This window comes from Diadema antillarum, unplaced genomic scaffold, assembly GCF_040938485.1.
Source record: "Diadema antillarum isolate AM-2024a unplaced genomic scaffold, OU_Dant_1.0 seq00001174_RagTag, whole genome shotgun sequence".
In the NCBI taxonomy this organism is placed as follows: domain Eukaryota; kingdom Metazoa; phylum Echinodermata; class Echinoidea; order Diadematoida; family Diadematidae; genus Diadema; species Diadema antillarum.
The window spans coordinates 63,328-76,898 of record NW_027271977.1 but is presented as its reverse complement, the minus strand read 5'-3'; the positions used below and the strand labels follow the sequence as shown (position 1 = coordinate 76,898).

At 39.0% G+C, this 13,571-nt stretch overlaps 2 protein-coding genes across 2 annotated transcripts in view; both read left to right on the top strand.

Annotated features, from left to right (window-relative positions):
• Positions 1-680: 680 nt before the first annotated feature.
• Positions 681-5,933, top strand: LOC139744420 (ceramide-1-phosphate transfer protein-like). The gene is made up of 2 exons (XM_071654860.1): positions 681-854; positions 5,426-5,933. Exons 1-2 carry the CDS (start codon positions 742-744, stop codon positions 5,931-5,933), a joined length of 621 nt encoding a protein of 206 aa, XP_071510961.1. The 5' UTR covers positions 681-741.
• Positions 5,934-12,715: 6,782 nt separating this feature from the next.
• Positions 12,716-13,571, top strand: part of LOC139744419 (catenin delta-2-like) — a gene marked incomplete at its 3' end in the record, with an annotated part of 63,316 nt that continues 62,460 nt past the window's right edge. Inside the window, exon 1 of the mRNA XM_071654859.1 lies at positions 12,716-12,809. The remainder of the gene's footprint in view (positions 12,810-13,571) is intronic.

Genomic DNA, 13,571 nt, shown 5'->3' with positions numbered 1-13,571 from the left:
GATAAGAGGTTCAAAGGTCACACACACTGTACTTTGTCGGCCTCAGGCTCCACACGCCAAGTTATCTCCTTGGAGGTTGATGAATAACAGCAACTCAACAGGTCCAATCACTCGACTGTCTATAATGAAGCGGACTTTATCGTCTGAGCACCGGAGATAAACTTGACAACGATAACTTGCAAGCAGAACATTGGCCATCTGACCTCGATGTCTTGACAGATAAGCGGGTTAGAATGGTAGTGGTCAATATATAGAGCTACACGATATCTGCTGACAACTGTGCGACCGAAAAACATTAACAAAATACAACCCAATTGAAAACAGGGGAGTAAAGTCCACAATTTTCTATCTAGCAACGAAGAACTGCTAATGGCGGTGATGGAAACATCGAGCGCTGAAAGAGCAGTTTCAGGTGTACACACGGGTAGAGAAATCAGGTGAATAAGCATTTAAACAACTCATCAATGCTACACCTCCGTCTAAAAGGTATCAACATTCCCACCCAAAAGAAAAACAGAAGATTAAAAAGTACGAATCATATCAATCGTATTTTGTGAACTCTGACACGAGACGCCGCACGCAAACCTTGGAGTGCGCAACACAGGTTCCCCGATGAATGAAGTCGCAGTACAGTTGTATGTTTCACGTGTTGGACATCAGTCATAATAGCGTAATACGTTTAGCGCCAGACTGTCCCAAGCTCGGATTGTTCCTGCAAAGACGTTGGATACCTTGTGGAAGATGGCGGAAAAACTAGATATCCAGGCGGTACAGGACCATTTCAAAGCGGCCAAGAAAGATGACGGAACTGTCGTCATTGAAGACCTGATGAAAGGCTATGGAGAGATCGCCAGGTAAGGCATTATAATATCAAAACGATTAACAAAATCAATGGGGTCATTCCCCAAGACTGACACCCACGAGTCATACAGCCCACGAGTTCGGCATTGAAAAAAAAAAGTCCACGAGTCATACAGCCCACGAGTCATGGCACCCCATGATTCGTACAGCTCATGAGTTCGACACTTGGTAAATGAGGCCCATGAGTTCAACACTACCTGTAAAACAGCCTACAAGTTGATTACAACCTTCGACATTACAACGTTAATGTGTCGGTGTCGTCTGCCTTTTTTTGGTTCTTGTCCAACTCATGGTCTGTGTGACTCTTGGGCTGTATAACTCGATGGACTGTATGACTTATGGGCTGTATGACTCGTGGGCTGTATGCTTCGTGGGTGTCGAACCCGTGACGCGCACTCAACAAATCACCTCCTTTTGTTTATGGATTTTGTTCTTTTTTTCGTCAGAAAGGATTAACTTTGCATGATGATGTCGAATCAATTCTAATTAACCCTTAGTTTGTTTGTTTTTTTGTTTGCTTGTTTGTTTGTTTGTTTGTTTAAGTACAACATGGAAGGGGAGCATGTTGTTATTGTGCCTATATATCTATACTATCAATCCACAAAACGTGTTCACGGTATATTGCAGTGTACATTATGTTTAGGTAGGCTATACTTGTACATGTCTGTCAGTACATGATAAATATGTTTGTAGAAGCCTGCGTGAATGGATTTGACCCAAATCCCTCGGCGGATGTCGTTAATGCTTGCTATAGTCATTATCCTTATCCTGCGCGATGAAGGCGGGTCTGGAGATAAGATCGGCGATAAATATTGTGCATCATTCTAATTCTATACTATACCCTTCGATTTATTATGTTTCTTCCTTCCCACTTCCATTCTCTTTATACCACATTTATATTCTCTCCTGCAATTTTCCGTCCGATTCTTCTCTTCAGAATGTCCTTAATTGCCAAAGTCATATATATATATGTTGAGTAAGTTTTCTGCGTGTTGGTGTCATAATATCATCAAAAATAAAACAGAAACCAAGTTCATGCTGTATTTGCCAACAGTTTATCTCGGCACACAAAATGTTCGAGCAATTTTTGAGAAAGAGCGCACTGCTCGAAAATTTGTGTGCAGAAATAAATTGGTGAATATACAGCATGAACTTGGTTTCAGTTTATAAATATGTCACCCGGGTCTGTGGTAGGTGGGATGATTTCACAATCCAATATCACTTTCGATCTGTAAGCAGAGAAAGATAACACACGTCCAGTCAAGACGGACACAAGGATGAACGTGTTTATCTTTATTCTGGTATAAATCATACCTACTTTCAATGATCATATTAATCATAATCAAAATAATCATCAAACACTTCTTCTCATCAACACAATGTGAATGACACATGCAAGTTGCTGATATGAATACCTAATTCTTCATCAGTGTAATGGATAATTCACCTTACTCAATATAATGCTTAGTTTATACCTCAAAGAGTCTATAGTACCAAAGGTTAAGTATAACACTTACTCATAACAATCAATCTTAATATTCCTTTGCGGTAAACATAATTAACTGTAAGTTTCTCCTTTAATAAAGCAATCTGGCTTAACCTTAACCATCAGTCATTTAAGATATTAATGATTTAATCAAATAACCGCAACTACATGTCATTTGATGAATCTCTTTCTGTTTGAATCCATGAATCAAAACACGAATAATCAAATAGACCTAAGAACTAAACCTGGAATGCATTCACTTCTTTGGCAAGCATTATTTTAAAGGCAAGAAGGAAAACCGGTAATCTTGCACTGCAAAGCAAATCTAACTTCTTTAGATTTCCTTTATTTCTCAAAAGCCAGTTTTTCTCTCTCTTTGCTGCTCGTTTCTGCATGTGTTTTATTTCTGTAAAACAAAACGCTTTTGTAAAATCTTTTCCAATATGAACTTGTACAACATTATGCTCGGTTTTCGGTTCACCATGTGTGAGTCCTTAAAGGGACTGTTAGAATGACAGGAGGAAAGAAAAGGTAGCATTAGAGGCAAGAAAATTGAGTGAGAGTATTCTTTCTGGAGTGTGTGTAGTCCTGAAAAGGACTGCGAGATGAACCGGAGAGGAATAGAAGAACTTGAATAGGGGAAGGACTCGACGTTTCGGACAGTTGACTGTCCGTCCTCAGAAGTGAGCAAGCATTATCACTCCTGAGGACTCCTTGGGATTGGCGGATATCAGGTCTACATCTACTTCTTTCATTGATCCCTATACTGCGAAATTATGAATTTAGCTTCAAGAGTATAATAACATTCAGTTCTCTTGTTCTTGTAATGAGGCAGCGATGTTTTCGGTGCACCAAGATAAAACGTGCAAAGTGCGTGTGCAACTTTAATAGGCCTATGTTTACTTAACTGAATGAAGATACGTCCCTTTAAGCCTCCATTTTCGAACCAATGACCGTTACCCTTGATCATTCCTGATTATGTTCACCGATGACAAGAGTGCGAGGGCGCTTTAGTATCCGATCTAACTGGCCATCATTGCACTCGTGACCAAAATCTTGTTGCTGCTGCCTACAATCATAAGAGGAAAGTCCAGTCCAAATTTTAGTTAGTCTGATAAGAAAGAGTAAGATATTACGAGTTCAGCGGTAAAATTGTTATCGAAATCAGACGAAAAATAAGGAAGTTATGACATTTTGAAGTTTCGTTATTTTGGGGGCAAACAGTTCTTGAACAGTGAATGTGAATATGCAAATGCCAAAGTAAGCAGGTCATTCCCTTACAACTTATCATATTGTTTGTGCATACAATGTTGAAGTTTCCAGTTTTTCATTTAAACGCAATATGCCCGTGGCTCGAATCCTGATCCTATGCTTAAGCCCTTTTTACACTTGTGTTTCTTAACCCCGTACTTTCTCTGACCCAGGACTATCGTTAATCCCGTACCAATATTTTTCAGCTTTTTACTCTCGCCAATAAATCCCGTACGAGCTCTTGTCCGGGGCTAAAGAGAAAACTGACCTTTTTACACTTGTATTTCTTAGCCCCGGACTTTCCAAACCACATGAATATTTATGATTACGCTGTACACTGTGCAAGTACACGCACGCCCCGGCAGCACTTGATTACCTCGTTTCTGATTGGTCAGTGGGGTTCGGACTTCGTCTCCGTCGCTTCGCCTCGGATTATTTCTTCGTTCTGTTTACACTCGCTTGCTTGGCACCGCAATTGCGGTGCTAACCCTACTATTTTGCAGGGCCAGATAAGGGCTTTTTACACTTGTAAATTTTTGCTTAGCCCCGGACCAACGGTGGGGCTAAGGGGGGGCCTTAGCCCCACCGTTGGTACGGGACTATCCTTAGCCCACTTTCTGTTTACACTCGTTTTTGCCAAAGTGGGCTAGCCCCACCGATAGTACCGTACTATCTGGCCCTGCAAAATAGCAGGGGTTAGCACCGCAATTGCGGTGCCAAGCACGTGAGTGTAAACAGAACGAAAAAATAATCCTGGGCTAAGCGACGGAGACGAAGTCCGACCCTCACTGGCCAATCAGAAACGAGGTAATCAAGTGCTGCCGGTGCGTGCGTGTACGTGTACAGTACACAGCGTAATTATGAATATTCATGTGGTTTAGAAAGTCCGGGGCTAAGAAATACGAGTGTAAAAAGGTTAGTTTTCTCCTTAGCCCCGGACAAGAGATAGGCCTAGTACGGGACTAATTGGCGAGTGTAAAAAGCTGAAAAAATTGGTACGGGACTAACGATAGTCCTGGGTCAGAGAAAGTCCGGGGTTAAGAAACACAAGTGTAAAAAGCCCTAAAGTACGGGATTATCGGTGGGGCTAGCCCACTTTAGGGCTTTTTACACTTGTAAAATTTTGCTTAGCCCCGGACCAACGGTGGGGCTAAGGGGGGGGGGGGGGCTTAGCCCCACCGTTGGTACGGGACTATCCTTAGCCCACTTTCTGTTTACACTCGTTTTTGCCAAAGTGGGCTAGCCCCACCGATAGTACGGTATTATCTGGCCCTGCAAAATAGCAGGGGTTAGCACCGCAATTGCGGTGCCAAGCAAGTGAGTGTAAACAGAACGAAAAAATAATCCTGGGCTAAGCGACGGAGACGAAGTCCGACCCTCACTGACCAATCAGAAACGAGGTAATCAAGTGCTGCCGGTGCGTGCGTGTACGTGTACAGTACACAGCGTAATTATGAATATTCATGTCGTTTGGAAAGTCCGGGGCTAAGAAATACGAGTGTAAAAAGGTCAGTTTTCTCCTTAGCCCCGGACAAGAGATAGTACGGGACTAATTGGCTAGTGTAGAAAGCTGAAAAAATTGGTACGGGACTAACGATAGTCCTGGGTCAGAGAAAGTCCGGGGTTAAGAAACACAAGTGTAAAAAGCCCTTTTGGCAAAAACAAGTGTAAACAGAAAGTGGGCTAAGGAAAGTCCGGTACCAACGGTGGGGCTAAATAAATAAACAAACAAATCAATCAATCAATCAATCAATCAATCAATCAATCAATCAATAAACAATTAGCTATTTGATATGTTTCCTGCTTGGTTCTCTTGTTTCTCATAAGGCTCTATGACATCATGGGATCCATGTTCGCCTTCGTAGCCAAAGACATGCGATATCGGCTCAAAGTCCTCACCACCCACCGATCCGACGTCAACGGCGACAAATACCAGACCGTCCAGTCAGCGCTCACCTTCGAGACCGAGAACGGCATCAAGAAGAAGACGAAGTCGGGCACGATGGCCGGAAATCGCGCCATGCTCGAGATGCACTTCGACATCGAGTTCTTCATCGTCATGTTCCAGAAGCTCGCCGAGGGCGAGGACGACAGCAAGTGTTCGGAGCTCGCTCGCGAGGCCTTCGACAAGACGCTTGGGGAGCACGTCAACTTCGCCGTGCGCCAGGCGGCCCGGCTGGCCATTCGCTGGCTGCCCACGAGAAAGGTGTTCGTCGATAGCTACATCAAGCAGGACACGGCCGAAGCTCTAAAAATGATTGGTCCGACAACGGAGGCGCTACAGGCAGTCTACGACATTATGGACGCCGAGTTTGCCAAACGAGACATCAAATGACTTGAACATTCATGGTGCAGTAGAATGAACTTAGATGACAAATTACATTCAGAATCAATGAATTATGATATCCCAATACACACAATCGTGTGCGTATGCATGAAAATGTGTACTATTCTAAATTGCAGCGTTACCTTTTAAACGGTGGTATAGACATGGCCAACTTTTAGAGCACTGTGTAAACGTTTATTATGTTATGATGCTAACATCATGAAATCAAGTGACGAACATAAAAACACTGATAGTACCTCTTTCGTAATGTGTTCTTTTAAATTTGCAGGAGAGGGATGCGGAGAATTTTCGACGATTATGATACTATTTCATCTCTCAGAATTATTATTGCAGCTACCTCACGAGTATAATCGGTTGGGTCGTGAGTTGCGAACAGTGTTCTTCCCATCTCATTCCTCAGTGCAATGTTGAAATTTCGAAAACATTGAAATTTCTGCAAGAAGCGACTTATTGTTAGAAGTTTCTAAAACCCCGTGTCCATTAAAGTGTGCAAGTCTAGAAGGCAAAAAGGCATCTAATTGCTATCATGATAGCTAAACTCTATCAAAGTATTATAGCGGGCTAGGAAACTACTCGTTGAAGGTCTTGTTTACCTTTGGGAGCAGTGTTTAAAAAAAAAAAGTGTCAAGATCCCACATTTGTTGCATGTAGGTACGTTCTATCAAAAAACATCCTACCGTATGAAATGTTCGCAATAAAGCCTAAAATAGAAGGAGATATCACTGTTTTCTCAATAAACCATAACTGCAGACGATTTAGTCTGGAAACATTTCTATTATAACTATTGTTCACATTCTGTGTATATAATTGTACTTGACATCGATTATACGAATTCAGTTTTTTACAGTGGTTGTTTCTATCCATAACTCGCATTTCAGAACTATTCTATTCTAAAGCACTAATGCTGGGTTTTTGTTTCATCTGCAAATGGTAAATATGCCTTTAAATCTCGCTATACGATGGGTGGCTGTTGAAAAGGACCTATGGGTTTCATGTCATTTTTTTACATGCTGATAATAGTGTAATAGTATTTGCAATGTTAATATTATGAATGTGTATCGAAGGCGTCTTTTTCAAATTGCGTGACGTGGAGAACGTTTAGGACAAGACGGAATATGAGAATTCATGGTCCTATATACAGTACTGCTCGCTTTGGGCCTTTCTTTCTATGACCAGATAACCAGACATGTGGGGGCGCTGTGGCATAGTGGATAAGACTCTTGACTCCCGATCGGAGGACCCGAGTTCGAATCCCGCCCAGTACGTCCTAGGACAAGATGCTGTTACCCACCATGTCCCTCTCGACCCAGGTGTATAAATGGGTAGGGCCTACCTGGTAATGCTAGGGTGACAATAATGGCAGGGCCCTCTGGTAGAGCAGTGGCAACACTGAAGAGGTCATCCTGGGTAAATAAGACCTTATCATTATCATATCATTATCATGACAACCTCTTAAGATTTGCCTGTATTCATAGCAGTATTAGGGCAAGTCACCGTGTTCAGGACAATGCGGCTATAGGGGGCACCAGTCATGTCCTATTGGGACATTTTACAGGCCGCCTTTTCGTATTAGCTTGAAACGATTTCTTCAAGAGGAAAAGATAGACATATATTTTTTGTCTATAATACGTTTTTGATGCTTCACTAGTTGGACGGCACTTCAGCTTGTTGGGTGTTTATATGTTAGTTGTCTTTTGTTATTATCGTCTTCTCTCTTTTTTTATAGTTTTGCTATGACGTGTGAACACTATTATCCATTGACCGTGAAAGAACATTTTTCACTAAATAAATAAGATAGAAGCAACAGAACGATGGAACCATACACTCTCCTTTTATATTGTGTTTCAAACATTAACCCATACAATAATTGTATATATATATATATATATATATATATATATATATATATATATATATAAATTGAGGACTTGAATATAAGAACGACCCAAGTCCAATTTTTGGCCAAATTTAGTTTATGGGAAATTGTAGCTTATACATGGACTCATCTTGTGTATAAATGATAAATCCTAATTACCCCCGGAAGTGCCTGAAATAAATGAGTTAAATCTTATATGAATGTAAACATGAAGGACTTGGGTCGTTCTTACATTCATATTATAGCACCCTCTCTCGTCCTTATCTCATCTCTATAGCAGAATATCATGTATATGAATCAAAGAACGACCCAAGTCCATCACACAAAATGGCCTCGCCACAATTAATGTAAATGTTAATTGTCATAATAATATATGTTCTAAATTGTATATACAATGTTGCTTTCCCATCACAGTTAAATAGAATATTATTGGACAAATTAAAAAAATATGAAGTTTTTTTTAAGTTTACTTGAAATGGTCATCCATGGACTTGGGTCGTTCTTATATTCATATACTGAAATATATATATATATATGAAGAGTTTGTTCGCAAAAACTGATAAGTCCATTTTTGAAGATTTTGAAGTACGGTCTCTGTCATAAAGTACAAAATAATACCTTTTAAATGATATATTGGTCACTACATTATAAAGGTACATTTTTGAAGTTATGGTCAAAAGTAGCAAAAAAATTTCTTGTTATTCTCTTTATTTTTCCTGACCTTTAATCGCAAATATCTCCATTTGGCAAATATGGACTTATCGGTTTTTGCGAACAAACTCTTCATGTACAGGCCTACTCATAGGTCTCTCATTATACGTCACATACAGATACAGATTTACCACAAAATCAATTCTGATCTTTGATGGTACACTGGAAACTATCTCAGTGAGGATATTCATATTGTCTTTGAATGTATTCAAATTGAGGGATAATTGTTTTTCAAAATACAAATGTGTAATATAATGCGACGGTTAAAGAGGAGTCAAATTATCATACATCGTATATATTGACTGAATGCAGCAAAATTAGTAAAAATACTTCATTGAAAGTTTGAGGAAATTCGGACATTTCGTTCAAAAGTTATGATTTTTTTGAAGTTTTGGTGACGAGAACGTTGGATCAAAACACTTCTACAGATCAAGCATGACATCACTATTATACACTATACGATATGAAGAAAATATGAAAATATTATCATAATACTATTCATTATCACTTTTCTAGCATAATGAAAGAGCACTATACTTAACTCTATGTCAGTAACTCCCTCTTCGGAATTCTTTTTTTTTCCCTCAACTGAATGTAATTGAAAAGAATTTGAAAAAAAAAAAAACAAAAAACAAAAACGTATCTTAGGCCTAACGGCATGAATACATTTTCCCCAATAGAGGGCGCTTTAACTGATAAAGACCAGTGTCTTATACAGCAGAGGTAATTTCATTTGACTTTTTAACATCATAAATGTGTTTTGATGATATTGGTCCCTGGGTTACATCACAATAATGGGAAATTGCACATTCAAGGGTTATAAAGCTTTTCAAAGAGACACTTCGGTAAATTATGCCCTTTGGAGTTTTTTTTTTTTTAAACTAAATTTTGCAGTTTTGATTAGTTTTTCATTCATAAGATGAATACATAGATGCAGGTAGTTATCCTTGATTAAGGGGATGCCATCATCACCTTATTGCCTACAAAGTCCTGTAAAACACTTTTATTTATCAAACAGATTAACTTGATGTATTTTGAGCTGTTTCAGTGGTAGCCCAAACAAAGAAATACATTAAAATGAAACAATCATTCAAAGTTGTGTGATACTGATGACTAGTTTCTACCAAGATCTAGCACCACAAGAACATAATAAGAAAACAAATTGTAGTTAAGCAAAGTTTGGGGGGGGGGGGTAAGGGGAGAGGGAGGGGTAGGGGAGGGGAGGGATGGATTTGACAGAAAAGATCAACTTAAACCAGCAGGGCTATTATGTATGGGATAAATACTTCCCATTGACATGGTGTGCATTGCGTGCATTCTCTATAGGATTCACACGGGTAAATAATTCCCCATAGAGACGTGTGTTAAAATTCAAATTAAAAAAAAAAATGTAAAATAGCTGGGAGAAATAAGGTGTTTCATCTTCACTGACCTGGATTTAGTGAGCTATACCCTGTCATCCATCAAATTTACAAGGCAGGTTCTTCGGCTCAAACTCTGTCCAAGGGTCCGCAAAGCCAGGCTACGAGTTCTTTTCACTCAAAAATCACGTAATTTCCGTACACGCACCCAATGAAATAATTTATAGTCCCTTCAAATTCCATGAGAAAAGCTTTCATCTTCAAACCAAAATGGAGTTTGTAGAGGAATTCATACTCAATATCTGCAGCTATTCAGTTTTATGCCAAACTGCATTAATGATTTTTAATCAATTTTTTTCTTCATTTATTTCGGTATCTTTGGTACGAATTTGTGAAGGGGTCTGGGACATTCCATTTTATTTACAGGTATGAGCCTTAGGGCTCACACCTGTAAGATAAAATACAACTTATACACAGAGTCAATGATAATGCTATGACTGAGAGGAGAATCACTAGACAAAACAAACCCAAACAGACAAATGTTACGACATGTATTATGAGACTTAGAGAAGTCATGGCTCAGCATGCAATAATAGTATCATGCAGTCATACCTTTCTGACTAACAAAAAAGAAAAAAAAATACCTAGACCCTATAAAGATATCAAAGAAAAGAAATGCTAAAGTTTGATGCTTCGCCTGGTTACGTGCTGCCATCCCTTGCAATAAAAATAATGCTGAAAAAAAATCGAGCTTTAAGATGTTTGTTTTTAAGTATCATTAATGTCTTGCTCTTTCAGGTACAAAGAAGGGAGAGTTATGAAAAAAAAAACCAACACATCATCATATTGCCTACATTAGAGACCTTAAAAGTTATCCAAGTCAAGCACAATTATCATTATAAGAACACTTTACTCCGGTTCAAGTGCATGGTGTTTGCTCCTGCGACAATATTGCTCCCATTAAATAATCTGCATGCTAAACCAAACAAAAATTCTATTCACAAACATAACCCTAGATAACCGTATAAACCTAATCCTCACATCAAACTAAGCTATGACAATCAAACCTCTAACCCTAAGTCCTTGGAGAAAATACGACTGGAACAATCGCATCAGGAGCAAAATATTGTATTGTCATTGGCAATCCAGACCTGTATTCCTCATGATATGAAATCGTGTACATAGTCAGTTATATCAAGTTTTTTTTTTTTTTTTTTTTTTTTTAACTGAACTCTTGTTTATGATTATTTTGCAGTGAAAATTGTTCATACTTCTTTTAAGCGAGTCCTTTTATACAGCTAAGGGAGAAATAAGACAACCTGAAACCGGAGCTGATACAAAAATGATTCCATAAAATGTCATAATTTAGAAATACACATTCTCTCGATTTTCACTGACATAACATCATAACAAAGGGTAACATTGTTTACTTTCTTCATGAAAGAGGTAATTCAAGTGCAGCTCTGTTATTATACGCTATAAGAGTGGGTAAAATAATAATAACGATTATGTATTCTCTTTGTATCGTTCTTCTTGGGTGCGTTCGAGCGCAGAAAAGCGAACTGTCAAAGCGTACCGTACCGAACTGTGCCATGCAGATAATAATAAAGGAGCAGCCGCAGCGCTCCTCTGGCACGGGTACGGTACGATACGATTCGCTTTAGGAGAGCGCTCGCCCTTGTAATATTGACATCATAATTTTTTGCAGTCTTTTTTTATCAAGCGACGGTGACACAGAAACTTTAAAAACTAATAACTTTTGATTGGATTATCAGTTTTTCCTTAATTTTACGAATGTCATGTTTTTAAAAAATATTGTACAGTACTGGTTGAGGTGAGAATTTAGCTTGTAACGTTTTGCAAGATATTTAGAAACCACTCTATGAAAATGTTCAAGGGCTTACACAGGGAATCAAAAGTTTATTTGATGAAAATCGGTTTTGGAAATGGCTGAGATATCTAAATACAAGTTAAAACAAAGAGATCCTAATAAAAGTCGTGGCATGTCAATTTTATTATGATTTTTTTTTTATCTCAACCATTTCAAGGCCAATTTTCATCAAATAAACGTTGAATCCTTCTTGAAATAACGTGCTCTTTCATTTTTCATAAGATATTTCTCATTATCTCACCTAAAAAATGTTATATACCTAAATACGAGTACTCACCTAAACCAGATACCTGGGGCCCGTTTCATAAAACTTGTTATCAGTGACAACTGCCACACATGCTATGACAAATTTTCTCTCAGCCTATCAGAATATGTTTACAAGTATTTCAGTAGCTTGTCACATCTATGACAACTGTAGAGTTTGTTCGCAAAAACCGATAAGTCCATTTTTGAAGATTTTGAAGTACTGTCTCTGTCATAAAGTACAAAATGATACCATTTAAATTGGTCTACTATAAAGAAACATTTTTGAAGTTATGGTCAAAAGAAGCAAAAAAATGTTCTTATTATTCTCTTTATTTTTCTTGACCTTTAATCGCAAATATGTCCATTTGGCAAATATGGACTTATCGGTTTTTGCGAACAAACTCTTCAACTTGTCACTGATAACAAATTTTAGGAAACGGGCCCCAGTTCAGTCCCTTTAATTAATGATGGCTTTCATTCTCCTGTAACTTGCAGGACTGGTATTTGATGTGAAAATAACTTACCGGAATACACTTTGAGTAATAGCGCCCTCTTACTTGACAGTCAACACATCAGCTAGCTGCTCACCTCACACGCACTACTTACGTACATTCATACAGTACACAGTCACTCACTCAAATTAGAACCGTTGCGTTGGATTTCATGACGGGTCCCGTGCGTGCACCGTGTATAAAGATTGGGCGCTAGATGCTTCCCAGTTGTGTGGTGTCACTTGTTGGAATATAACGGAATTGCAACGCCGTCCTCCTGTAATTTACGTGAGTATCCGTGAATTTGGTATAATCTAAAATGAGACTTGATATCCCATGATGTGTATTCGATGTTATATTACTCATATTTGCAGTTTACATCACAGGAGAAGAGTGAACATGAAGCGCTCCTTCCCAATCAGTTGACGATTGTTTGCTCAGCGTATACCTGTCCGTCATGGGCATCGAAGCCATACACTCCCCGTTGAATTACCGTTGGTCGATGCCTACATGAAAGAGTGTTTAGGGGCTCGCGTGTCATTCGTTCTTGTCTGCTTCGAAACTGTTGGTAGAAATGCCTCTCAATGAAGTGGAACGGCGAATGCGAAGCTAGTAGAACATTTCGAGTCGTTCCGACCTCTCGTTCAAAATAGGTGCCTAATGTAAAATTACAGAGGTTTCACTTTCTACGATCTAGACAAGTTCTAACGTTAGTAGAACTAGACTCTTAATAATTTAGCCATTTTAGGAATATAATAGGACCTAGAAATTAGACGTCTAGGCGGCCTAACGTTACATAGAATTTAGAAATAGTGACTAACGTTAGAACGTAACGTTATAGTACGGGGGGGGGGGGGGGGGCAACTAGCGCATGCCCCCTTTATTTTTTGTTAAAAACAAAAGAAATAAAAAGAAAAAAAAAGGAAAAGAAATCCCGGAAGTGGCCCCGGAAATATTATTTGCGCCCCCTTTACAGAATTCCGGGATCCGCCCCTGCAAAGCGAACATGTCGATCACGTTGAGTTTTTTATACTTGACACCATTTTCTGT